The 27,801-nt window shown below is 37.8% G+C and overlaps 1 protein-coding gene across 1 annotated transcript; it reads left to right on the top strand.

Moving 5' to 3' along the window:
- Positions 1-27: 27 nt before the first annotated feature.
- On the top strand, positions 28-27,801 carry pdhx (pyruvate dehydrogenase complex component X). The gene is made up of 11 exons (XM_087842958.1): positions 28-185; positions 2,564-2,647; positions 5,225-5,325; positions 9,883-10,091; positions 11,345-11,443; positions 17,260-17,425; positions 17,881-18,028; positions 20,111-20,169; positions 22,506-22,664; positions 26,036-26,100; positions 26,913-27,801. Exons 1-11 carry the CDS (start codon positions 50-52, stop codon positions 27,166-27,168), a joined length of 1,482 nt encoding a protein of 493 aa, XP_087699084.1. The 5' UTR covers positions 28-49; the 3' UTR covers positions 27,169-27,801.

Below are 27,801 nucleotides of genomic sequence, written 5' to 3'. Positions count from 1 at the left end.
TGTCGTCAGGCATCTGTATGGACACGTCTCGCCGACGGAGGACGATAACATGGCGGCCTCCTTGCGTTTGGGTCGTCAGGGAATGTTATTTGGCCTCAGACTGAATAATTTTAATAAATGTTTAAGGTCGACACACCAATGGCAAGACCAAGTCAGACACTTCTTTCAGTCACCATGGGCACTCGGTAAGTGTTGACAGTTACCAGGTAAATGGCTGTTGCCCTTTCTGTGCTGACAATCGCTGGCATTTGCAACCGTCACTACCCTTTAGTGGTGCAACGTTACTTTGCTCTCGTTTTGTCAGGGCATGACAAATAGCAGCGTTGTTGGTAAGTGAGAGTGTTGGCATGAGTGTTAAGCGAAAAATGTAATGGTTATTTTCTGCAGTTAACTGTATGGAAAGCTGCTAATGCCGCTTTCTAAATCACTTGGATTATCTTGCATGTCTCCAACCAGTCTCCCTGTAAGCCAACTTGCGCCATCAAAGCTGTCACATTTGTAGCAGTATCATTAAATGTTTAAAAAAAAGAGTATTAGCTCCAAAAAGTGCTAACAGTGAAGCGGCAAGGAGGAGAAAGAGTGATGGTAGATGAGTTTAAACACGTAGGGTCAAACAACAAAAGCAATGAACAGTGTATAAGAGAGGTGAAGAGAGTGTAGGCAGGGTGGAGTTGAGTGTCAGACGTGATAGTAGAAAGAGTAAAAGGGAAGGTTTACATGATGGCAGCCAGACCTGCTGTGATTTAAGGTCTGGAGACAGGACTAAAAGACAGGAAGCAGATTTGGAGATGCTAAGATTTCCATTGGGAGTGCAAAGAATGGACAAGATTGACACTCAGTATATCAGAGCCCAGATTGAGCGCTTTAAGTTAAAGAGGCGAGACTGAGAGGGTTTGGATATGTTCGGCAAAAGGTATTGAATATGGAGCTGCTTGGCAGGAGGAAAAAAGGAAAGACCACAGAGGATGTAGTGAAGGAGAAGATGCAGATGGTTGGTGTGACAAAAGAGGACGTTGGGGATAGGGTGCTACGGAGGCACATCTGTTGCTGTGACTCTTAAAGTGTTCCAAAAAAGTTCCAAGAGTGTAAATGCGGTGTATCAGAACTTTATTTAAAGGGATCTTATTGAGAAACCTTAAACTAGCTCCTCCAGGATGATGGTGCTTTCGGGCACTGGCATATCATGGGCACTGTTGTGCCCATGATATGCCCATATGCCCATGATTCCTGCACTTAATTGTTTTTTTTCCCCATTGTGACATGTAAACATGTCAGTAATGAAAATAAAACGTTCAGTCCCAAATCCAGTGTGAGTATATGAATTTGAAAAGTTACACAGATGTCATTCTTTGTCAATGAATCTCATTCAGAAATAAAACTGCCCAGTAAATGTTTTGGGACTTTAAGCATGAAGAAGATAAAATGTAAACAGACAGATTTTCTGTTTTTGAGTACTGAAACAACACGTATGCCATATAAATACACAACTCTTCCTTACACATCTCTGAAGGTTGATTCTGTTAATCTGGACGTCCAGATGAACATAATCAACCTTTGGAGATTTACTTACCTGGATGATTGAGCGTGCATCAAGATCTTCCTTACACACTGAAGTTTTGCACCACTGCTGAACATACAGCAGGTGGCAGCAGCACACAGTTTGGCCAGAGACCTTGCAACATGAAACAAAGGCCATGTTACAATAAATAAAAACTAACACACCAAGAATTTGAATAATTGAATCCCCAAATTATTTAAAATTTTCATTTCTCTTTTAAATTAAATGTATATAAATTTATAGTTATATAACTGACTAACACTTTTATTATGTAAGATTAATTTAAAGTGTGGAGTCAAATGGAAAGGGCTTTTTTTTTCTTAGTTTTTGTTTTTGTTTTACCTGTTTGGGTTAATCTTGTTTACTGCTAACAGAAACTTTTTTTTAATATATGTATCATGCATTAAAAAATTATATTATAAATGACTGTGATATGTGTGTTGTTCAGTGACCATAAAGAATGTGTAAAACAAAGGGCTATTCATTTTACGCTGTACCGTGTTTGAGCTCTAAACCTTATTTTTGTTGCTTTCAGCTTTACTACCATATGTAGTAAAGCCATTATCTTGAATTTATGTTTTCTTCTGGCAGCCTGAAGCTCTAGTGTGAACTCTGGCCTTCTGTGTGACTACAGATGGTGACAGTTGGGGACCACAATGATACAAATGCCTTTGCATCTTCTGGTGCAGTGTCATCCAGGAGCACAGTTGTATAAGTGACATGGCAACATTTTCATGGTACCGCTGTCTCTTGTGCTCTGCTGCAAGTTGAACATACGGACCCCCAAGGGCTTTATTCGAACTATTCAGTGCTACTTCTGAGTATGTTACTTGATGCAGTTTGACATTCAAATATTTTAGATGAAATTGCACAACCTTACTGGAAGGGCTATTTTTTTCCTATTCTGAAAGAAAGGGGGGATTTTTGTTTTAAATTTAAACCTAATGAAACCCTTGACATTATGTGCCGTCGTAAATCATATGGTATTTTCTTTCTCTCCTCTAGGCGTCAGTCCACTCAAAGTGCAGATGCCCGCACTCTCTCCTACCATGGAGGAGGGAAACATAGTCAAATGGCTGAAGAAGGAAGGTAAAGAAAGCACGTTGACAGAAGACTTTATTAGAAAATTTAACAGACACTCATCACACATTTGTACTGAGATTCTTTGACAGATTTTAAACCTCTTTGCGTTTTAATATGTTATCCAAAGGGACAGATGCTTCACTTTTCTTGTACTTGTAATATCCTCCCCTGTATTGCTCAGTTGGTTTCCAAATATATTCAGTTCTTAAAGTAACAGAGAGAGGCCTGAGAAATGGGTCACCTGAGGGCCTCTGGTGGCTAATTGGCTCAAGGACCATGGCAGTCATTATCAGTCACTGTTTAGCAACTCTGCATAGCCAGGATCCTTAGCTGCACACTCATTTATCAAGAGGCCAGATGCTGAATTCTGATTGGCTTCTCTGCTGTGTTGCTATGTGCTGTGACTTGAGGTTAGATTTGAGTTTGTTTGTGTGTGAGTGAGTAAGAAAGGTGGGGAAAAAACAGATGAATTATTTGAGAAAAATATATCTACACTACTACTTTCTTGCTTTTTAAAAAATGAGTTTATGGGAGACTGATTAAAAGCCCTTAATTTGCATAAGATAATATGTTCAATTAATCATCTGCTGCTTGAACTGGTATTTGAACAGGATCTGCCTGAAAGAGTCAAATGAATCCCTTTATCATCTTTTTTTCAGCAAAACATTGAAACAGTAGTGAGAAGGTTCAGTTTAGGGGAATTTATTTTTACAGGTATTCTTAAGTGAGCCACAACATTAAAACCATGTCTACTGTATTGTTTACAGTAGTGTGCAGAAATAACAGTGATGTAGACGTCTCCAAAAACTTATTCTCAGACTTTACATAGTTAGGTGCAACAAACTATTAAAGCGTGCAAAGATGCATGGACGCACACTATATGAGGTGTGCTATATTTGTACAATTCTAACGAGCTTGAAAGTCAATATTTGGATTTTGAAGGATTCAAAGCCAGCCATTCAAAACAGTGCTAACCACTGCAGCACCATGCTACACTAAACCTATATAAATTTGAGAAATCGGATAAGCTGGATTTGTGTACTTTGTTGCCTCTGCATCACTGACAGTCCTGGTTGTTGTTAATAGATTTTAAGCTTATCCTTCTATATACCATTGTAGCCGGTGAAATATTGCTTGAAAGGTTTAAATTTCTGTGGACTTGGCATAGATGTTTGCTTGATTAGACAGATCAACTAATTAGATTTTGATGATCGAGGATCACACTCACTCTGTTCATAACTCTAGAATAAAGTCCTAATTATGACAGTACACAGTGTTTAAGAGGGTAAATGATTAGGCGATTACATTTATATCTAAAAGGTCACATTGACTATGACATCATAATGTCCTGAAAAAAACATGGTGAAACTTGAATGGTGGTAGATGAATTCTTCAGCAAGGCACAAGGCTAGTTTTGTCATCATGTCCATTGCACTCGAGTAGAGCAAAGGTGAAAATGCCCAGGGTCACCTTTTAATCTTTATTTCTGCACTTTGCACCTAACCCCAGGGGTCATGTGGTGTTAAAACCTCATACCAATCCAATCTGCATTAACTCTCAGGGGCTTCCAAGATCAATACTCCCTCTGCTCTTCCAACCTTTCCCCTATTTCTTTCCACCTAAAATTTCCTTAACCTACCCTGTTTTGTTTTTGTTTGTTTTTTTTTCTTCCTACACCCCATCCTACCTGAAATAAACCCTATACATTTAGAAAATTATTTTCAATTTTGCAAAATATTTTTTTAGGCATCCTGTTTTCAAAATTTGCTACATTGCCATGTTATGTATCATCTCACAGCTGATTAAAATGTGACCAGATATCAAATTTGGGTAACCCTTTTTCAGGCCCCGGCCTTTAGGAAACCAGAGCGCAACACAAAAATAAACTACGTTTTATAAACCTTATCTGTTCCTACCACTTCCTGTTATCACACAGCCAATAAGAAGATTCACTCATATTGATCCTGGTCTTGACTGTGTCCGTGAAATTGATTGAAATTGACTGCAAAAGCCGGTTTTCCAAAGAACTGACAACATCAATTTGTTTCTGCCTTGACTGAAATACCATTTAAGTTGCAAAAAATTTGAATTTCTTAAGTATCTGAGCATTACAGAACCAGTGGTTCCTAATTGCTATCCTACTTCTTTGCAAATCAGATGATAATGTATTCCAGCTCTTTCATGAAGTGGACTAGTGAGAACCTACTGGGATAGCCAACGATCTTGCCTTCTATCAGACTTGCTGCATTTTCAGATCTCACATTCTTTCCCATGAAACATTGATTGGTTCTTACATTTGATATGTAAGCTGGAGGAGAAATGTTTTTTGCATAACCTTTTTGTTCTTTCAGTGGAATTCCTTCATCTTTATGCAACAAATTTGTTCTCTTTGTGTATAAAGTGCGATTCAAAGTGCTACTGATGATTGTGATTCATGCATTCATGATAGAATGAATAAGCTGCACTTCCACAAAGGTCCGAAACACTCCCAGAAAATATAAAATTTGGTGTTGAAATACCAAACAAGTATTTATTTTAATTTATTATCTGAAAGTTCTCAGATGTGTTTGTTTACATCTTCAGGTGAGGCAGTTGCAGCAGGCGATGCCCTTTGCGAGATTGAGACTGACAAGGCTGTGGTTACCATGGAATCTAATGATGACGGCGTCTTGGCGAAGATATTGGTGAGTGAGCAAAAACGCACATGGTGCTGTTCTGACAGAGATTATTAGAAATGTGAATTTATTTACAAAGAGCAGGCATTCTTGGGCCTTGGGTACTTTTTTCTTAGATAAGTTATTAAGTGGAAGGTCTGAGGATGTGTTTAGATGTGTGTGCAGTTCTTAACCCTTAAGAGCCCAGACCTATTTCTACTTTCATGAAAATTACGGGGGTCTTATATCAAATGAATCATATATAACCAAGTCTCTAAGTGTAAAGAGGCAGTGACACCAGTGTCACTGTGGGTCCTTAAGGGTTAATGTTATGTTACGGAATCATTTAAATAACGCAGGATATCATCATCTTTCAAGGCTCCTTCATTGATTTTGCTAATTGGCAGTGCTTGTTAAATAGCTTCCTCTTTCCAGTGACAGCAAAGCTTTGACAAGGTGCCTTTACTGGCAAATATTTCTTTCTTTCCATCCCCCAAGTCTGCTAGCTGTTTGAATTTTTAAAAGGCTGTCAAAGACCAAGCAATCAGTTGTCTTTCATCAGTACTACACCACATGTTTTTTTTTTCTCTAAGAATGATGAAAATATTTTATCTCTATTGCTTTATTAATACATATTTGTGATTTAATGACTTTGTGCAAGGGGAATCTGAGGTAATTTCCTTATAATTTCATCAAGATTTGCCTTAATTTAAAAAAGAAAATAGGAATAGCGGTTGGGTATTTTCTGTGTATGTTCCTGTAAATGCACAAAAGCCAAAATATTCTTTCATGTCACAAAGAGTGCCTTATGTAATTATTATACAACATGTTCTCTGGCTATGTAATTTTGGACATGCTGAAGTTGTAATGACGCTTGGGAGCAAGAGGGTTCAATAAGGCTATGTGTTTGAAACCACAACAAAAACAAATATGCAGCCAGTTCTCGCAAGCAGATGTACTCACAAATATACACACAGATATACTGACAATTCAGAGTATACGATACACTAATTTTTTAGTTAGAAATATATTTATGTTTTCATTTGGTTGCACTTTTTCACATTCACTTACTCCATCCTTGTCTTAGCCACTGTGGGGATGAAGTAGTTTCCATAGCAACCATCGAAGAATTGGGGGTAGGGGCTTTAGCTGGCGGAGAAAGATGGTCTACATTAGATAAGCCCCCAAGCTTTCGTTCTCTCAGTCTGTGACAAAGAACATGTGTATTGGAAAAACCAGCAGACTTTGGTGCCGTTTCAGAGATTTGAATTTTCCTCTTACATGACAAAAAAATATGGCACTTTGTCAGGGTCAGAGTGCATTAGCGCCTTAGAAGTGTAATTGTGGCTCTCCAAACACACAGTGGGTTTCTAATTCATAGACTTCAATAATTACCTGCAGCTGGTGCAATCCTGTACGGACTAAAGCAGACATGAAACTTGTGCACCACAGGGTTTATTTATGGGGGTCAAGTACTGCTATGGCACACTACCAATTTCCAACCATCAGCCATGGATCCTGCTCGTGATATTGAACACTAGCACCGTGGATTACTGCATCTTATTAAGCGCTTACTGCTTTGCTCTACCCTGACCCTCGCACTTCAATCCTAAACTCAGTCAAGCGTACAATGACCCATCGACTCGTGAACTAACAAATATTTTCGAAGATAAATTCATGTTGGTCCCCTGCGTTCAGCAAATTGAAATAAAAGAGGCCTTGTCTAGAAATTAATTAAAAGGTGACAGATGGTATTTAAAAGTTGATTAGTTGGTGATTAAGACCAAAAGTAAATTGCAGGAAAGATTTAGAGGAAGATTCATAAATCATTGAATTGATAAGGATGTCCAAACATTCTGCAGCGCTAACCTGTCAAGTTTGTCATTTATCATCCCTCCACATGTGTGATTTTATGTGAAAGAGCTTACATTGGACTGTCAGTCTGTTTGATAAGTTGAAAGATATAACTGCCATCCTCTTTTTACATTATCTATCATGCTCTATTGATCAGGAGCAAACCTTGCCTTACTAACTAAACAAGACTGTCTCATTTTCTCTGTTTTTGTGTTCCTTTTCCAAGTAAACTGCTCATACACTGTATAATCAGAGGGTCCTTCTGAGCTTTGTGTTCATCTTCTTCTGTACACTGTGTATGCCAGTATAGCCTATAACAATTTAAAAACAGACCTGAAATGGTTGTTATCAGGTAACGTATGTAAAACGTCGTACAGGTATAGCATCCAACAACTGTTATTTTGAGATTATTGTCAATAAGCTGTTGAAAGTCTCAAAGGGCTTGTATTGTTGTATAAAAACATTATGTTGAAAGTTGAGCCTCATAAATGGTCTGGTTTTGTAATATCTTTAGCCGTGCTGAAGGTTTCATGAGAGGTCTCTTAAGGGCTCTATGTAAAATTTATACCTTTTTTCACCGGGCAGTAAAAATAGTGAGTGTCTGCAAAATCCTAAATTGCTGCATCATTGTAAGCTGTAGACATTATTGCCACGTGCTTCACTTTTTTTCCGCAGATAGCCTACTTTGTTTTTTACACAGGTGCCACGCAAAAGAGAAGTAAAAGAAGAAAAATAGCCTGGATAATAAAACTTGATTTGTGATATTGGGGATAAAACGTATACATGTAAGTGCACTCTCACAGCTGTGAGAAACCTCCCTGTGGCAATTATGCAATCTCTACTAGTAGAAACTGTCACAGTCGCATTAGATTCAAATGACTTACCTGACAGGCTCTTTAAGCTTCAAATAATGGTGCAGATTGCAATAAATTTTCCATCTGGGACATGAGAGTTATACAAAGTGATTTATTAAATATGGTTATTCCCAAATGTGGTCTGAAATAAAAATATATGCATGCCTCCAAATATGTGTGATAGAAAAATTAGCCACAAAATAACTGTCCATGCCTGACCACTGCAACTTTCCATACCATCTCTTTAATAAGTCACAACAGCAGTGTTTCTTTGATTGCAGAGATTTGTGGGTGATAAAGATGACATGAGGATATAAAAGCAGCAAAGATTTAGAATTTAACTTGCTTTCAGTGGAGATGGATTTTTTTTCGGTTACCTTAACTTTATGTAGATGAGGTTAGAAACATAATTTGCACTTCCCATAGGTTTTGGTGTTCCGTAACTATTTGATGGCAGTGTTGAGTGCTACACCACCGCAGTGCACGAAGCACCTGTTTATGCAAATATCTATAATGCCTGCTGTGAACATTGCATGTGATTTTAACTTCAAAGATCCACTTAAGTGCTTTGGCAATGGTAGTATTTTATGTGTGTGCGTGCACATGATACACTGTAACACTATTACTGATTATTAGCGCTTGAATGCTATCAGCAGTGCTGGTTGTGTGCTTCTGCATAATGTAAAATTGAAATAAATATTAAGCAGCATTTACTATCACTTAAGAAATTATTTGTGTCGGTTGACATAGGGGAGTTGGTGGACTGGTTACAAAACAGCATTAAATCCATAGCCAACTACCACAGAACTGTTGTACTAGACTGCAAATCTTCACCTGCTGATGTGTTTCAATCTGTTACACACACAAGAATTTTGGGTGGGTTATCCAAATGAATGAATGAATGAATTTGTGTTTCTGTCTTGATACATTATGTTCTTTTATTTGGCCTACACATTGTAAGTTGTGTGTTTTGTTTGCATGGAAAAATCCTTTTCATGATTGAAGATGAATATCTGTGGAAATTTGCACAACAACATATTTATTGGGAAACCTCTTTACATATTACCTCATCTTTCACCTCCCACTGGCCAGAAAGGGCACTGTGGGGTCACTAAATATGAAGAATAAGTCACGCATAGGCTTAATGCACACTTATATAATGCCAAAAAAAAAACATTTTTAACCTGTCATTTAAGGATTATGTTTTCCTTTAAAACTTTGTTTTAAATGAAACTTTAATGTTTTACCATATGGGGCAGATTAGTAGATGTGAGTTAATATTACTTTTTTTTCCTTCTTAATCCTACTTTGATTTTGCAAGCCTAAAGGAGAGGGGTGGATTATGTTTACAATGTTGGCATTATGATCATAGATTGCATTATTTAATTATTATAATTTTTAATTATTTTCTTTAGTGACTATTTATTGTTCATCTTTCTTTTTTGCATTTGGTCAGGTTTTTGTTTTCCCTTAACTTACCCGTGGTCTTGTTGGATATTTAAGTACAACAACATAGGTAGTTGTTCATCCTCCTGATTGTCCTCCTCATCAAATTGTGCTACATGTTTAGGGGCAGCTCAATAAGGACATATGGTTTGAAATGAGATCCAATGCAGTAGTTGAGCACACTATGTTAAGCTTTGGCCTTTCATTTATACTGATCAATATGTGAGGAACAACACCTTACACAGGCGCGGGAGAGTAGGAAAAAGCTTGCTCTGGATTTGGATTACTTCATAAGAACATGGTAAATCAGTGGTTGACAGCTTTGATGTCCCTTTATCTATTTCAAAATAGCCCTTCACCTGTGTTCTATCAGTCTCCGCTGTAATTATGAAATTATTGAACCAATTTTATTAGTACACCTCTCTCTCTACAGATGGAAGAGGGTAGTCGCAACGTGCGCCTTGGCACTCTCATTGCTGTCATGGTGGAGGAAGGGCAGGACTGGAAACAAGTAGAGATCCCCTCTTCAGATGCTGCACCTCCATCTGAAGCTACACCTGCTACAAAAGCAGTTGCTACCTCGGTTGTGACCTCTTCTGCTCCCTCTCCACCTTCTGCACCAAAACCAGTCGCATCAGGACAGTGAGTGTCACTTTCATGTTTTTGTTTTTTTGTTTGTTTGTTTTGCTTAATCAAATGACATCTGTCAAATATTTAGTTTAATAAATCTGATGTAGAGTCCATAGACCTTTATTCACTCTACAGAACAATCCTTTTTAACCCCTATTGGTTACATGACAAGTTTTTCCATGCGCTCAATGTGCTTACACAGTAGGCCATTGTGGTTTCTAGCACTCCAGTTTGATGAAGAGTAGATAAAGTGATTCCGTAACCTTAAGATACATAATGAATGAATGAATGAGGTTATCTTTTCTTGTTTAGAGCACATTGTGCTGGTTGGATTGGATTTTGCAGTATCTACCACCATGTAATATGCTGAATGAGATTATCTATTTCTGTTCACATTTCAGAATGTCCCTATTTACACAATAAATACTGTTGTAAAAGGCAAAGGAACCACTCCCTGACAAACGGAACTTGTTTTGCAAACATTTTTTGCTGAGCACATTCTCATATTCAGATTTGTACTTTGGTAACATCACTGTGGCAGGGCCAAAAGGTCAAGCATGGATATGCTGTGCAGAAGTCTTGTCTAGAGTGGAAAACAAGATTGACAGTTAAAGACTTTTTTATGCATTATTTTTTTCAGTATAAATATTTTTAGATGTGAAGATTTTTTTTTATTTATTTCACTAAAGTTATCGTGTACATTGTTGCACTAGTTAAGTGAACCATATAACTGACTGTGTCTATAGAGCCCAAACGGTATTATGTATTAGCTGATACATCAGTATTGGCTGATACATGAACAAGTAAAAAGTAAAAAAAAAAATATGGGGAAAAACATAATTCGGTCGTCATATTACTGGTGATCTTCCATAGTTTATCCACCAGATGGGACTCTACAAATTCCCTGTTGGCAGCACACGTCTGTATGCAGAAACAGAACAACCAGCTCTTTTGAGCAGAAGAAAAAAAAAGTAATATTAACTCAGGCACTCATGAATAACTGGACATAATAAATGTTAGAGAAATTTCTTTATCTGTTCATGTTTTCGTGCTAGAAACGAAAAAACATTGACTGATATGTCAGAAGAAAGATGTTAAATTACACTAGTCTTTATAGTTAAGCAATGGAGTTCAGTGTCACCACATGGTATTGGGTAAGCTGTCCCATGTAAAACTCATTTGAAGTTTCTCTGCAACCACCTTGAAGCTACCAGATGAGGTCTTTGAAACTACAAGTTTTGCCACTCTCTCGTTTTCTTTTCCAGGTTACGTCTGAGCCCAGCAGCACGACACATTCTGGACACTCATGGTTTGGATCCAAAACTGGCCACACCCACAGGCCCTAGAGGAATAATCACAAAAGAGTAAGTGCCTAAATGACACAAGTTGTTGGGGGTTTTTTTTGTTTGTTTGTTTGTTTTTTCACTTAACTGGCTTAACTTTCTTTTGTCTTTTTCTTTTGTTTTTTGCAAGATATATCATGCTTAAGGCAAGCATATGGGATATATACCTTCCTATAATAATAAACATCTGTGCATCAGTTATGCTGGAGGTTGTAAAAAGTGCAAACAAGCTGTCAGGCTTATTTATGGTGGCAAATTTAAGACTTTTTTTTTTCTTATTTTTGTTGAAGGTTCCAACACTATAGGCTATGACTGAATGTAATGTCATATGTCACACAACACCCTTATAGCTTATGTTTTAATCTTTGACTTACGGTTGTTTGAGTGTTTGCACACAAACCTTGAGATGGCCAATGATTATTATGTTTGCTAAAATCTCTATAGATTCAGATGCTAGACATAATCATATGCAGGTCAGTCTGAAAGGTCAAGAGTTTAAAGTAAAATGATCAGTCTCAGTTGTTGCATGCACTGTACTCTGTTTATGCTGTAAGTGGTGTATAAGCTTAAAAAGGATTGTTTGGTATGGTAATCAGTCACCATAATATTGCAGAATCTCTAAAGGAAGGAGATGTTAGAAGAACAGGTCAATGTGGACAGTAATGTTGGAGAAATTTCTCTAACATGGTTTGAAATATCAGGTATTTAAATCTTCATGCAACAGAAAGTGGCAAACAGACAAGGATCTAATGGCTACCTGCTGTCAGTGGGGACTTGATTGAATGCTCTCGTTACCCAACTAACACCCTGCTGAGGGATCTCATTAAGAAACTTCTGTTGCCATAGCAACCCAGTCTCTGGGACACACTGGTGACCATAGAAACACAGACCATATGCTTTCAAGGGTGTGTATGTGTTAGACAGTAAGGGAAGTATGCATGAAGTCTTTTAAACTAAATGCTGTAAAGAATGATTACTCCTAGAACTAGGGTGGGTTTTTCTTTTCTCATAAGATAATCCTTCTTATAATTTCACCACTGTGATTTACATTAAATGTTTTCAACATGTCACCAATTTTATTAACAAGTGAGTTTAAGGCTGCAAGAAAGCCTAGAAAACCTGTTAGGCACTTGTTTTGTTTTAGCAATCCCATTCTGTAGATGTACATCTTGATCGCAAACTAAAAATCTTATGTAAATGTTTCTTAACAACAAACAAGCAAGTACGATATGCTGTTCTACACTAGGTACATTTAGATATGTATTTTTAATACAAAGCTACATTAATTTTCTAGGTTATAAGCATAAACATGCTGGGTGCTTTGCGTGTCAACATTTCAAGGTTTTAAATTGTTCGATTAGTGATGCAGTTTTAATTATATTTCATGTGGTTGCTCAGAGACCTCTTCTTTAAACCTTCAGCTGGGCTCCAGATTTGCTTGAACGCTTTGGCAGAATATTCACTTGATGAAACTTAAGCTGATCCTCAGAAAGGAAAGGCTGAGGCTGAAAACATATCAAAGGAAGAGGGAGTCTTTTAATTAAAAATTAAAAGGCTAACCATCCCTCTGTTATTGAACAATGTGCTCTTCAAAGAGCAACCAAAAAATCAAAGCAAACAAGCAAAAAGCTACAAATACAAAGCTTTATTTCTAAGGCATTACCTAGCTGGTATCTACTAAAACTCTGCAGGCAAGGCTGTCACTGCCAGGGGTGATACAAAATATTGGTACAGAGGCGTACTATGTTGTTTACTTAGTGATAATATCAGTAAAAGCTTGGGAGGCCCGGCCAGTTTGACTTACCAGACTTACAATTTCCCTACTCATTGTCGTGGGATTTACCAGCTAGAGGAAATGTTTAACAAGTGGTTTCTTTGCTTGTGTTTTTAGCCCTTTACTTCCCACCAGTGACTTGTTTGGTTGGAGCAATATCACAGAAAGGCATATTCCAAGTATTTGGTATATATTTAGGAAACGAATAAATATTTAGGGAGTCTAAAACCAAATCTTCTCATATCACTTTGACATAAGCTTTGTACTTTCTTGAGTAAAAACAGACACAAATTCGCATTCAATTTTAGTGCTAGCCGGCTGTGGCGTAGAACGTAGAGCACGTTGTGTAACTGTCAGAAAGTCGGTGTGTTGGCAATATATTCTGCACGAGTTTCCCGTGATGTATCCATTAAAGCGTGAGTGTGTGAATGTTAGCTTAAAACGCACTTTTTAGAAAAAATTGATTGTGTTTGTGAACAGGTAATTAAGGCGTATAGTAAGAAAGCACTTTGAGTGCTGAAATAGATTAGAAAAGTACTGTCTAAGTACTGGTCAATAATCAATAGCAGAGCTTTAAAACAGAAAGTGTAAAGACAAATGCATTTTTCACCATTTTTTTCACCATTGTTATTAACAACAATTGACTTGTCCAATGCTGTGACAGCTAATTAAAAACCAGCACAAGCTGTGTTTGCTATATTTTCACAACAGGAATATATTAACCCTGTGATAATCCAGGGGAGATATCATTTATGTTCATTTTGATTGCATTAGTGAAAAGGATAGCCAGTAATTCTGAAGCTTTCGCATTGCTGTGCATTTGAAGTATCTTTAGTTTAGGAGGCCTATATTTTTAAATTTAACCCCTTTTTGATCTTGTTAACACCTAGATGTAAATCTACACCATTTTTGTTACACCCCGAATTGTAAACAATATTCTAAACAATAATATTGTTGTTTTGTTTCTGAGTTTTGTAGTGGAAATGTGCTGTTTAATGTGTGCTTTTGCACTGATGTTATTTTTAAAGCTGAAAGCATTAAAAAAACGTACTACACTACACTTATTTTTTGTAATACATCATTTTAATTCCCTCTGAATTTAAAAGCATTGATTTCTTTTTGTTTGTTTATTTTAAATTCATGATCCCTGCAGTGTGCTCAGACTTGTCTTTTCATGCGTGCATGTGAGTGCTGCTTCTGTGCCTTTTTAATATTCTGGTCACCTTCTCCTAGTCTTTCCACAGCTCCTTTTCCTTGGCTGTCAGTAAGGATATAAATGGTTGGTCTGAAAAAGGCATGGCAGAAAGCCACATTTAAAAAAAAAAAAAAAAAAAAAAAAAAAAGAGGTATCTGCAGTGTCATCTTTTAGTGGCCCCTCCAGGTTGCTGTTGACTTGACTTGAATTTATTCAATAACATAAAGGCTTTATTGATTCTTATATGGGACTTTCATAATACTTTGTGGTATTGAAATTGATAGCCCTCTATAATCAATAAGCACTCTCTGTCGTACTTTGTGGTTAGCTGAGGGACTTGCAAGCTGCCCCTTTCCCTCCACAAACACATACTTTTATAGGTAAAAGAAAGGGAGGAGTGAATGTGCCAGACGGAACAAATTGGCAGCTGTGGGGCTTTGGCTATTCCTAGCGCTATGCTAGGGGTGAGAGGCAGCTGGTCCAGACAAAAGACCCCTTACATATCCGATGAACTAGAACTAAAGAGTTAGAAACAAGTACACCTGATACCTGCTCCTTCCAGCTCTTACTAGTAGGATCAAAATTATCCAGAGCGGTTTTCTTAGTACCTCCTCTCTTTTATTGCCTTTCTCTTCCCATTTTAGTTCTTAGCATAGCAGTCTTTAATATCTTCAATCACTTTCTCTACAACCTTTATGAAACTGTAGGCTGTTAGAGAAAAATTTCCATATCATGCTCAGTGATTGATGTAATTATAGAGTAAAGATTCCGTGTTTAAGGTAATATTATTACCTCAAGTTTCACAAGTTGTCCAATTTAATCAGCTGTCTTGATTGTCTGATAATGCCCACAAAAGCCATGCTGAACAAACATATTGAGACTTTTTTTTTTCAGTTTGAAACAGAGCTGCAAGGCCTGTAAATTGGAGGGCTGCTGAAGGCATGTGGCAGGACCTGTGGCCTGGAGACTAATGTGGAACCATTCAATTTTGACTAAAAGGCCCAAAACAGCAACTTGATTTAAAGCTATATTTATATTTTTTTCATGCTGCCTTTAAATGCTTTCAGTTATTACATGGATTTATTTGTTTGTCCTTTTCAGAATTAAGTTCCTATTAATTCTAGTTTCTTGTGCTGTTAACTTTTGTAAACCAGGCACTCTAGGAAATGCTATTTGAATAAATTGCTTTAGCTTTTGCTTGCTTTAGCACATTAGCCACATGTTGGAAATTTTGATTTCCTGGGTTACCATAGTGACAATTCCACATCCACATTTTACATCTGCTTGTTCAAATGACTCCTTGAGATAGTGTGATTTTAATCCTTACCTTTAAAGGGTGAACTATGAGCCTTAATGGAGGGACTGTGTTATTATGTTGTATCAAGTTGGTGAAGGATGACCTGAAAGTTGTATACAAACAGTTCTTTAATGTGAATGCAGTGTTACATTAAATTAATTAGTATACAGCAGTTGATAGTGTTTTTTTCTGGTTAAAGTCAGGCTGTCCATGACTCACTATGCTAGAGGGAAGTCCACTTAGACCAAAGGTTTTGAATAAGCTTTCCTGCAGTTGGCACCAGATCCTACCCGTGCTGATGGTGTTTGTGACTAACGGATGATTCTTATGACTCCTTTTCTCCAGAAGAAACTGAATGTTACCTTTCCAAAAAGCTCACAAAAACAATAACCAGATGACTGTTACTTTTAACTTTATTTCCTTTTTTTTTAACTTTTATTTACTCAAGCATTTTTTTATTTTTTTTTAAGTTGATGAGCCATACCGTTAGTTTATGGGAAAGAGTTGTTGAAGCTAGGCTAAGAGGAGAGGTGATGATCAGTGAGCAGCAGTATGGCTTCATACTTTCTTCAAAGAAGAAAGCGACAAGGCTGAGATGGTTTGGTCATGTTCAGAGGCAGGATAGTGTATATGTTGGACAAAAGGTGTTGAAAACGGTTCTTCCGACTTCAGAGGAGGTTCATAGATGTAGTGGTTTTTTTCTTTCCTGCAGTTGGCACCGGATCCTACCCGTGCTGATGGTGTTTGAGAATAACGGACGATTCTCATGACTCCTTTTCTCCAGAAGAAACTGAATGTTACCTGAAACTGAAGTGTTGTTTCACACCGATGAAATTGTGTTAATAACAGTCAAGGCAGAGATAATGGCATTGGAGCACTTTTTCATGAAGAAGAAAATATTTTGATTTGTTTTTTACATAAAAAAATTACGTCATTTGATAAATGGAAAAAAAATGAAAAAGAAAAGGGTTATTAGAGGTAATAAATGATGTCTGTTATCTCTTTAACAGGCTGGAACTGAAAATCAGGTGCAGTTCAACAAAGACTGAACAACTAAAACTGAAAAAATAATCATGATTTTTTTCAAACGAACCATGTTTTCATTGTCTATTTGGATTGTCATGCGGTGCAATCATAAATATTGATAATTTTATATAAAGTTTTATCCTGAGTAGTATTTGACAAACTTCTGACCCAGTCCAGTGTGTTTATTGTGCCTAGTTTGAGGTGTCTGGTTTTTCCTGCATCCAAAACAGTTTTGACACTCTTCCAGGTGGCTTCAGTGAATGGAAAATCACTAGGATTGCTGTTGAAGCTAGGCTAAGAGGAGCGGCAATGATCAGTGAGCAGTAGTATGGCTTCATACTTAGAAAGAAGAAAGAGACAAGGCTGAGATGGTTTGGTCATGTTCAGAGCCAGGATAGTGTATATGTTGAACAAAAGGTGTTGAATATGGTGCTTCCAGCTTCAGTGGAGGTTCATAGATGTAGTTTGTTTTTGTTTGTTTTTTTCTTCTAAAAGTGTCTTTCTCACATTTAATGTTAAAATGGTCCTTTTTTTTTCTATAACAGGGATGCACTGAATCTTCTGAAAGCATCTCCTGCTCCCAAAGCAGTGCCATCTGTGGTCGCCTCAACTCCTCCAAGTCCCATCTCTGCTCCAGCAGCCAGTCCTCTACCTCCAGGAAGCAGACCAAACATACCTCCATTGTCTGTACCGGGAAAACCAGGAGCACCGGTGATCACTCCTCACACATTCTCTCAAAAATACTCTTACATGACGCAGTTTCTATTGCGGGTCGTACTAAGAAACTGCCAGATATCATTCAGTCATTTGGGGATTTGTCGCTTTTGGCTAAGAGGATGTAATGGGATTGTCTCATCTCAAACAATCACTATTTCTCCATGGTTAAGTTTTACATTGCTGCTGTAGATATTTATCAGTTTCATTTGGTATAGTTAGTGGTATCCCGTAAGGTATTGCTTGTTCATCTCAAAGATTGAGGATTCTTTTTAACCAGCCATTAACTATCAAGGCTGCCGTCAACATTTATTCACTTCATGGGTTTTTGGAGTTGCTTGTAGCAGTGAAGATGTGTCCACCATATCAGTGTTGGCTCTCTGAAAATGTTTTTTTTTTTTTATCCTTCACTGAATTATTTACCTCCCCTTCTTCCTCCTCCATATCTCCAGGGAACTTTCACTGAGGTTCCAGCTTCAAACGTCCGTCGTGTGATTGCTCAAAGGCTTACCCAATCAAAGACCACCATCCCCCATTCATATGCATCCATCGACTGTGACATGGCTGCTGTCATGCAACTCCGCAAAGATCTGGCCAAAGGTAAAAGCAATGAAATGAAAACACTTGTCTTTTCATTAACACTGTTGTTGTCCTGCAAGTGGTATCTCCCTTAATGCATACTGACAGGTACATTTGTAAGACAGCTTATCTGTGAAGTTGTGGATTTCAGAAGATTAATGTGACGCTTCATTCAAGCATTCGGCTCGTAGTTCATGTCCGTTCCTGTGTTTCAAATCAATACACACATCTGTGTTCCACAGGGGTGGTGACTTTTGTTTTATGGACAGATAAATTATTGTACTTGGCAAATGATTCAGCTAATTGTGAAGTTTAAATGCCTATCCATGAAGCAGTACCCCACAAGCAAGACCTGCAGTATATCTATGGCTGCAATAGAGCCCTGTTCTCAGTATCACAGAGACAGTATGGCATCATAAAGAGAAGTCATTTAGACAAACTTAATCCAAAGAGGAATTGCAGCCAGTTCCTCTTGACGAAGGGTACATCTTGTAACTTTATTTCTGTTTGCTGTGCTTTTTGTTAAGCATCAACAGTATCACTATTTTTTGTGTACTTGCCACATTTTGACAAGTAACTATAAACGCTGAAAGAATTACTCAGCATGATGAGTGTGCACATGCTGTATGGATTCTTAAGAGGGGATTTGTGAATGGCTGAAGTTGGATTCACAGGGCTGACTTCTACTGATGTGATCTAGGAAAGAGCCATGTCTACCAAAGCCATTTCTTAATTTTCTACAGCATACTATTAATACTTAAACGTGTTAAATCTGTTGTTGTGTACCATGTGATAAATGACAGTATTACGGAATTTTAAAAAAAATGGTATTAAAGGCCTCTAAATACAAGTCTAATTTATTTATATAGCACATTTTGGTCAACGGCTATTGTTTTAAGTGTTGTGCATTTCAAATAATCAAGTGACATTTAAGAAATGAAGCATAAAATGAGAAAACTTGAGTAAGAAATGACAAAATAAAAGTAGTCAGAACTGAAAGCCAAGGAATAAATGTGGGTTTAACAGTAAATGTAGGAGCAGTGAATACCACAGGGAAGATAGATTGTTACAATCTTATAATCTTTTTAAAAAAATACAGTATTCAATGTGTATAGTGTGTAAGTCTGATGCAATTCTAATATCAAATGAAGCATTGGTTGAAACTAGCAGTGTGGGCATTACTTCCTCAGCTTCACAACCTTCCCTAACAACGGTTATTGAGCAAACAGCTACTGCTTGTGAAACAGAATTTTGGGTGTGTAATTTGAAGGACAGTTTCCACCACAAACCATTCACTTTTGCACATAAAAAGAAAAATATCTATCCTTAATGGCTTGATTTCCTAAATGGATTACTTTGGGACATTTTTTCATGTTGATTAAGTAAGAGTACTATGTCAGATTCCAATTTTAAAACACTTAGTTTAATGCTGTGTCACGTAATTGGCCTTATTTAGCTTAACTTTTCAGCACAGTCAAACAAACAGTAAATCTCTTTGGGTCCTGTCTCTGTGATAGAGGAAACGGGATGGCCATTCCAGACCTATTAGCAAGGTTGTGTGTGTACGGAGGGATTCTCTCGCCGGTTGTTTTTGTGGACTCTCATTGTTCTCGACCAGTGCGATTTCACGGTTAGCTCATTAATCATACTGCTCACAGCATTCAGAACTGTCTGGTACTGCATTATTGGCCACTAGTAAAAGTTGGCTCTGATGCCAAGCCTGACTGCCCCAATGTGTGTTACACATCAAGCAGGGAATGAAGCAAATTCGCATCAGTGAGTTTGGCATAGAGGGGCCTCTTCTGATCAGCTGGAGTGAACAACAACAAGATATTGCATTTTTCCCTATGCAACAGCATGTGTAATGTCATTCACTTGCAGTTTGTTTACATGGAAATGAATTCATTTAGAATTTCCCCTCTTTAACTGAATGTTTTTTGATAACTGAAACATTGCAGGTCTTGTACAAGATACTCGACTTTCACTCAGCCTTGGCATTCGGAACCATAGGTTTTTAGCTTATCCAGCTTTCCGCTTGGCTTAGATCTGATAATAATAAGCAGAGATTTGGTTATTCTCATAAATCCTCCTTTGTCCTTTCAGAACAGATTAAAGTGTCTGTTAATGACTTCATCATCAAGGCAGCAGCTGTTACACTCAGAGTAAGTACTCCTCATTTGTTGTCATTTGTCTCTTCAGTGTGTGTAATTGCTAAAGATGGGTCATCTGTTCATCTCTAACCCTGTATTTTTTAGAACATTGCAGTGTTATCCATAACTTTAATCTCTTCCAGTGCTCAATAAACCATTTGGACACATGTGTCTAAGATGTGTTGTTAGATTTAAAGAATATGTGCAAGGCATAGGACATTGTGGACGATGTGGCTTCCTGGTAATGTAGTTATTCCAGCAACATTTCATAAGAATATAATGACTTACTTATTTTACACTCTAAAATACTATTTTATTATATTAATATAAAATATTGTGTCACGTTATTGCCACTTCCCACCCTCATTTTCAAGTAAATTTCATGGCAAAGATACACACTTCCACTCGACACTCTCTCTCTGTCACACACACACTCCCCACAAGAAGAATGTTGATTTATGTACCCAGTTTTGAATTTTTGTGTTCCAGATGATTGTTTTTTTTCTTAAAGGTGCGGCAATTGGCGATAAATGCACTTCTCTTTGCACGCTGTCCTTTTATTATGACTTCATATCCTGCCTTAGATGTTGTCATATTCTATGCCACATATAATGTAATAATTTTAATAACACAAATAGAAATAAAGAAATAAAAAGATGAACCCTCAACGAGAGGAGCCTACAGAGAATTTATAGAGCTAATGTCTGTGCAGGTTCTCGGTCATCCAGGTCATTGTAGTCTAAGAAGCTTGGAAAGAAAAGCGTCTGGACTTCTTTTAGTTGCTTAAAGATGTTTCACCTCTCATCCGAGAAGCTTCTTCAGTTCTAAGAACAAATGGGTGAGAGTCCCAGATTTAAGCCCCATGGGAGTGTCACCCCAAGAGGGACAATGAACCCCCTTATGATCCTGTACCTAATTACACAAGCCGCAGTGTGAAAATGGTAGGTGTAGGTCACAATCAGCCAATGTTTTGGGTGAGCTCATTGTGAAACCTAGCCCCACCCTATCATATGATTTCCTGAGGTCAGATGACCCAGGATATGAGTGGGCGTTAAGGCATCTGGGAAGGGATCTCAACACTGGATTGTAGATTGCAGACAGTTGGTGTCTGCCATCTAAACACAAACCTAAACAGAAACTTAACAATGTAGTGTGTGCTGTACGGTGTAGCGAGGAATGCTCAGACCTCCATATTGGAGAGACCAAACAGCCACTTCATAAAGGCTTGGCACAACATAGCAGAGCCACCTCCACGAGACAAGACTCGACTGTCCATCTGCATCTAAAGGACAAAGGTCACCCTTTCAAGGATGCCAATGTTCACATTTTGGACAGAGAAGACAGATGGTTTGAAAGAGGAGGGAAAGAAGCCATCTATGTCCACTGTGAACGACCATCTTTGAACAGAGGAGGTGGCTTACGACACTTAACTGTCTGCCATCTATAATCCAGTTTTGAGATCCCTTCCCAGATGCCTTAACGCCCACTCACATCCTGGGCCACTTGACCTCAGGAAATCAGATGATAGGGTGGGGCTAGGTTTCACAATGAGCTCACCCAAAACATTGGCGGATAGTGACCTACACCCGTTTTCACACTTCGGCTTGTGTAATTAGGTAGAGGATCATTAGGGGGTCCATTGTCCTTCTTGGGGTGACACTCCCATAAGGCTTAAATCTGGGACTCTCACCCATTTGATCTTAGAACTGAAGAAGCTTCTCGGATGAGAGGTGAAACATCTTCAAGCAACTTAAAGAAGTCTAGACGATTTTCTTTCCAAGATCCTTAGATTATAGAGCTGATAAGATAAGATAAGATACCTTTATTAGTCTCACAAGGGGAAATCTTGAAAAAGCAAAATGTGTTTGGCACAATAGTGAATTCATATCTTAATTCTGATCGCAAAAGCTACCAAAGCAACACATGCACTGTCACATTCACTGGTTTTACTGTTGGTCTAATGTATTTGTGTACCTCTCAAATGTCAAGCTCATTTGCATTACCACTAATATTTTATTATAGGGGCTCCACTTCTGATGAGTATTTGTTAAAACCACTCAAAAGATTCCCAGTTTAGAGCAGGAGGAGATACAAATTCAGCCCCAGGGGATCACAAACTAATGGTCTCCTAGTGCCAGTCAGAAGCCCAGATAAAGTAGGAGGGCTGCATCAAGGGTGAGATCCGGTGTAAAATCTGTGCCAAATCAAATATGTGGATCCGTAGCAACCTCTGTAGAAATAAGGAAGCAGCTTAACACACCTCGACTGAAGAGAGCTTATCTCTTTTTGTCTTGATTTATCCCTGATAACATGAAGACATGAGGTGACCTTTGACTCCTGTTTCCTAGGAAATGCCAGAAGTGAATGTGACGTGGTCTGGTGATGGAGCCCGTGCACTTGATTCAGTGCATATTTCTATTGCTGTGGCAACAGACAAAGGTCTCATTACTCCAATCATCAAGGATGCTGCAAACAAAGGAGTCCAGGAGATCTCATCTAATGCTAAGGTAAAGAACTTGAAAATAAAAGAGTTGAAGGCAAAAAACAACTATTTGTAATCATTGTTCTGACATGCTATGAGTTAATGTGAGATTTAGACTTGACTGGACCCTAACAGATTCTGGCTGGAACTTTAATTAATTCAGAGTAGCATCATTAAATCCTCATTTCCACTCCTTCAGGGAACAGAAGTTGTAGTAATAACATTCTGTTCCCTTGGAGTTGATTCACTCAGTACAACAAATACAGTATGGAGTATATGTACACGCCCTGTAGAGTAGCCACTGAACCAGTGGCAGAGCACCAGTAATAGATCTGAACAAGAGTGTGGTAATGACTAACTAGCTACAATACAAATATCATTCACAGAAACCTCCTTAAATAGGGCTCATGAGGTTGCCCTGGTGGACTATGCTGTCACTCCCTGAGGCAAAGACAAACCTGTGGTGCTAGGTTCAGTGGAGGTTCAGTGGGGCACCCCCTGTTTAGACAGTCCTTTACCTCTAGCTGAATTAACATGGCAAACAAACAACTGGTCATATTCGGAGTGCTGTCAGTGAAGGTGTGTAGCACACACACCAGACACAAGACAAGCTCCTCTATTCCTCATAGGGGGGAAGTGAGAAAACGGAGAATCTCAAAATCCATAGAGTGCAGTGACACGTGCAGACGTTGTGGTGGTTAGTTCTGAAACAAAATCTGGGAACATGGGCAGATGGTTTTTGACCACTGTGTACTCTGGAGCTTGGAAAACCCCTTGAAAGATGATGTTCCCTGAACAGAATATTTCTTCTTTTCTTGCTTTGGTAAAAATAAATAAATGCAAAGCAAAAAGTACTGCATGGAAAAGTCCAAATTAGCACTCTGGGCAGCCTACGCACCAGCTCAGTGGTGGTGGCTAAAACAGTATTTGTAGTTAAGTTAGCTTCAAGTCAGCAGATAGCAGAGCTAACTAACCAGATTAACCTGATATCTCCCAAGTGTTGTACAGAGTTAATCAACTGAAAAGGAGAAGCACTTTATATCTAATATACAAGCCAGTAGATTTGGAATTTGATTTTTGATATCTGGAGAAGAGATCGATCAGATATGGTATATGAAGCAAAAATGTTTTTTTGTTTTTTGTTTTTTGTTTTTTGCTTTCTCATAAACACCTGGGAACAATAATTTGTTTCCAAGGTTGCTCTGAAAATGTAAAGCACCAAAAAAGTTACTTAATGATAAGAGCCACACACTTCTATCAAAGACGCATGCATCACAAATCGATGAATTATAAATGACTTTGAAATAGACGCTGATAATAAAAAATATAATGTTTGACATGTACAGTGACCCCCATGTAAACTTCCCTAAAGTTTTTTATGACTGTCTTATCTTTGTACACATTGATGTTGGATTCATCAGCTGTCAGTCATAAAACCTGAAAATGCAAAACTCTTTCCATAATCAAGAAGTAGAGCTGACTTTTAGAACACTTATGGCTCTAATGACACATTGTTGCTTGCACATTATCAACATCACAGCTCAGCGTCAGCACATGTAACCTTAGCTGTTGCAGTGACAGTGGTGGAAACCGTATTAGTATAAGTATTACTTCATGCAAGAGTGCTAATTTAAACTTGGGAGGAGTGAAAGTACGTTTGATGCACGGTGCATATCTGTGTATGCCAGTGATAGTCAGCAGGGTGGTGGTTGGATTTAGCAGTGGGTGTGTGATTAGCTTTTAGACATACTATTACTGTAACTGCCTAAACCCATGTGATCAGTTTTTGCAACAAATGTGATTGCTTAAGATCGGGTGCTTCTGTTTGTGTCGACTTTCACTTTGACTTTGACTACCAAAACCAGAGGTGAATATGTGTAAACAGTTGTGTACACAATACGATTTTACATTTTTCATCAACCTATTGAATACACATAGCTGCTTGCTTTGAAATATATACATGTATTATTATATAGTTTGTCTCCACTGGCTGCCGTGGTGGTCCAGCTCAGACCAGAAGCGCTGCTATGTTTGTTAAACACTTTGCATCACAAAGAGTTCCTTTTTTTTATCTTTTGTTCCTTTTTGCGTTCCTTCCTTTTTCATTATATTGAAAAACAATTGTTTTCGTTTGTTTTTTTTCTTTAGAGAACTGAAATTAATGTGGTCAAAGTGTTCTGTTTTATATAATTATATTGCTACTGATTTGTTGTGACTCCCAGAAGACAATGTATTACTTTTATAGTGATTGTCTTAACCTATTTTGATTATTTTAGTTCAAATAATATAATATTTGTCAGTTGTTCAGATGCCAGATCAGAATGTATCAGTACTAACATACATGCATACACAACAGCTGCTTTAAAGCATGAGCAGTAACACTGCACACATGTCAGTCCACCTAAGCCTTCAAAATGCTCTTTACCACCCACAGCTATTCAGTTTATTTGTGCTGCTGCTTTGAGGTAAATGTGCATTTTCTGGTTTTCAAAGGTCTCGAATTAAAATTGACACAATGTCTGAATAGAGCACTGCTGGCCGTTGATTTGATGCAGAGGAACATTTTTGCACTTAGGGGCTCTTATCATAATTGTACCCACCATACTCTATTGTGTCTTGTGAGTCACTCTCAAGTTTCCGTGAGGGAACCTTTTAAGAACATTTCTATTCAAATAAGCCAATAACTTAGAAGAAGATAAGTTCAGTGCTACATTTTAACAATAAGCTCTTCATTATTTCAACACAGTCTGTGGTATAATGTGGAGCATGTACTTTTATAATGTTTTACTGCTTGATATCACCATCCTTCTTGGAGAAGGTTGAATGAGCCATGTGTTTGCACTAGAAACAATACCTTTTTCACGCTTTGTTTCTCAGTTATATTGGGTTTTCTCCAAGCTCTTCAGACAGCATTCATGCTGTGAGAGAGCAAGGATTCACATAACCTAGCTGAACTAATGTATTACCAGATGCCTCATCTGCAGTTCTGGGTGCTTTTCATTCCCATTTCTTTAATTTACCCATGCACATTAGGATAGTAATCTATTTCTGTGAGGACCATGGTGAACATTTTAAAAGTGCAATTTCAGTTTTGAATTCCATTTGCGTTTCTTTATTCGGTCTTTTCGTTTTTTCAACGTGAAACCTTGATTTTAGTATTATTTTTATTAGTTGCATTTGTGAGGAGCTGAACCTTATTAGGAGAACATTCTTTTCTGTATTTCGTGTTGCAGACTGTACAATAACTAACAGTTAATTAGTACTGCACATGCTTATGGTTTATTTCCAAGTCTGTTGTGTATATCACACATGTATTCTGGCTATTTTGTATTTGATCTATTTTTATACCTCAAATGTATTTATTTCTTTAAGAATATCCATCTGGTGTTTTTATAGGCTCTGGCCCAGAAGGCTCGAGATGGGAAACTGCTTCCTGAGGAATACCAGGGAGGCTCATTTAGGTAAAGTCATTATTATAGTCAGTATTTTTACCAGGTTTTCCTTTTTATTTTTAGTACTGCTGTCTCAGTTAATTGCTATTCAATAGACTTTTTTTGTAATGTGTCAAAAAGTGGTTCCTGTGATCTATTAATACTATTTCCCCAATGTTCCTTTGAAACTCAGTTATAAGAATAAGCCATTATACATTTCCGCATTTATGATTAAAATCTGGTTTCACAGTGGGCCAATATATTATGCATATTCTACATTTCATGTGAGCCTGAGCTGAATGTGTTCTTGGGCGACAAAGACCATCAGTTACTGTTCATCAATTGCAGAAGTGTGAAGGAGGGGGGCTTTTTAACTCATTAGAATTAATGGTGTCATTTAGAAACAAATGGGGTTTCTGTGTCAGGCAGAAGCAATGGATTCCTACGGAGACCACTTTCTTCGTCCTCCTGAGGATATACATTATGTCTATATCCTTCACCTATTAGTTTTTCCGTTCCCCTGAACCAGAACTCCCATTAATGCAAACATCAGAAAGCCCTCAGGTCAGTTTTGCACAATATTTAGGGGCGGTTCTTGAGCTGAATTTTGCTGTAGTAATCTTAACTGCTTAGCGTTTTATTTTAGCAGCTGTCTATCAGATGTTGACAAAAAGTCATTCACTAAAAGTGATAATATTCTTTTTTTTAACCTAAATAAATTTGTTTTATAGCCACTAATGCCTGCTTAGTTTTTATTTATCGTCTTGACCTTTTATTATCTTCAGCGAAGTTTGACCACTGATGTAATATGCGTGCTATCTTTTTCTCTTTTTATCCCACAGTATATCTAACCTAGGGATGTTTGGAATCAGTGGCTTCAGTGCTGTGATTAACCCGCCTCAGGCATGTATCCTTGCTGTTGGGACGTCCAGGGCTGAACTGCAGCTCTGTGAGGATGATCAGACCCTATGCACCAAGCAGCTGATGACAATTACGTTGTCCAGTGACGGGCGAATAGTGGATGACGAATTAGCATCCCGGTTTCTTGATAAATTCCGAGCTAACCTAGAAAAACCACAACGCATGGCCCTGGCGTGAAAAAACAAACAGAGAGCTTTATAAAAGGGACTTTATAGATACAGGAAGAAACACCTACATAACAAAGCCTGGCTCATGGTTTTCACAGCCAGAGAGCTCTTAAACGGTTGGTTTCCAATTAAGGCTTACAGAGTAGAATTGTACATAATTTAAAGTTCATTTTTTGGACTACTTCTGACTGATGATCAACCAGGCTTTGTGATGGAGGAGTTATGGGGACTCAGCTAGAGTGGAGGAACATTCTTGGTGCCAAATTACCAAGAAAAAGATTATTCTGCTACACTAGTGTTGTGTACATAAAGTGTTTCAAGTCCAGCTCAACTGCTGTTTCGCAGTCAAGTGTATCTGCTTGATGTCACTGTTGGTAAACATGCAAATAGTTCTCTCAAAACTTCACTATACTTTTCTACAACAAAGCTATACATTACTGAAAAATACAACTGGCAGTACAATTTCCATTTAGATTAAGTTGGTTTCTGTTACAAAATGTAAGAATCTAATTGATTAATTATTAATTTTTCATATTAATATGTTTTAACTTATTTAAAATCAACTACACTGGAGAACAAGTCCTTCAAATTCAGCTGTATACAAATCAAGGTTGCCAATAAAACACATTGTTCAGTCTTAAAA

Source organism: Neolamprologus brichardi, chromosome 7 (assembly GCF_056152115.1).
Source record: "Neolamprologus brichardi isolate AB-2024 chromosome 7, ASM5615211v1, whole genome shotgun sequence".
NCBI lineage: Eukaryota > Metazoa > Chordata > Actinopteri > Cichliformes > Cichlidae > Neolamprologus > Neolamprologus brichardi.
This window is presented reverse-complemented; position numbering and strand designations above follow the sequence as displayed.

Coding starts and splice junctions, on each gene's coding strand:
- pdhx (XM_087842958.1), top strand. CDS start 50: ATGGCGGCCTCCTTGCGTTTGGGTCGTCAGGGAATGTTATTTGGCCTC. Junction 17,426..17,880: donor CGGGAAAACCAGGAGCACCG/GTGATCACTCCT, acceptor CCATATCTCCAG/GGAACTTTCACTGAGGTTCC. Junction 22,665..26,035: donor AGATCTCATCTAATGCTAAG/GTAAAGAACTTG, acceptor GTGTTTTTATAG/GCTCTGGCCCAGAAGGCTCG.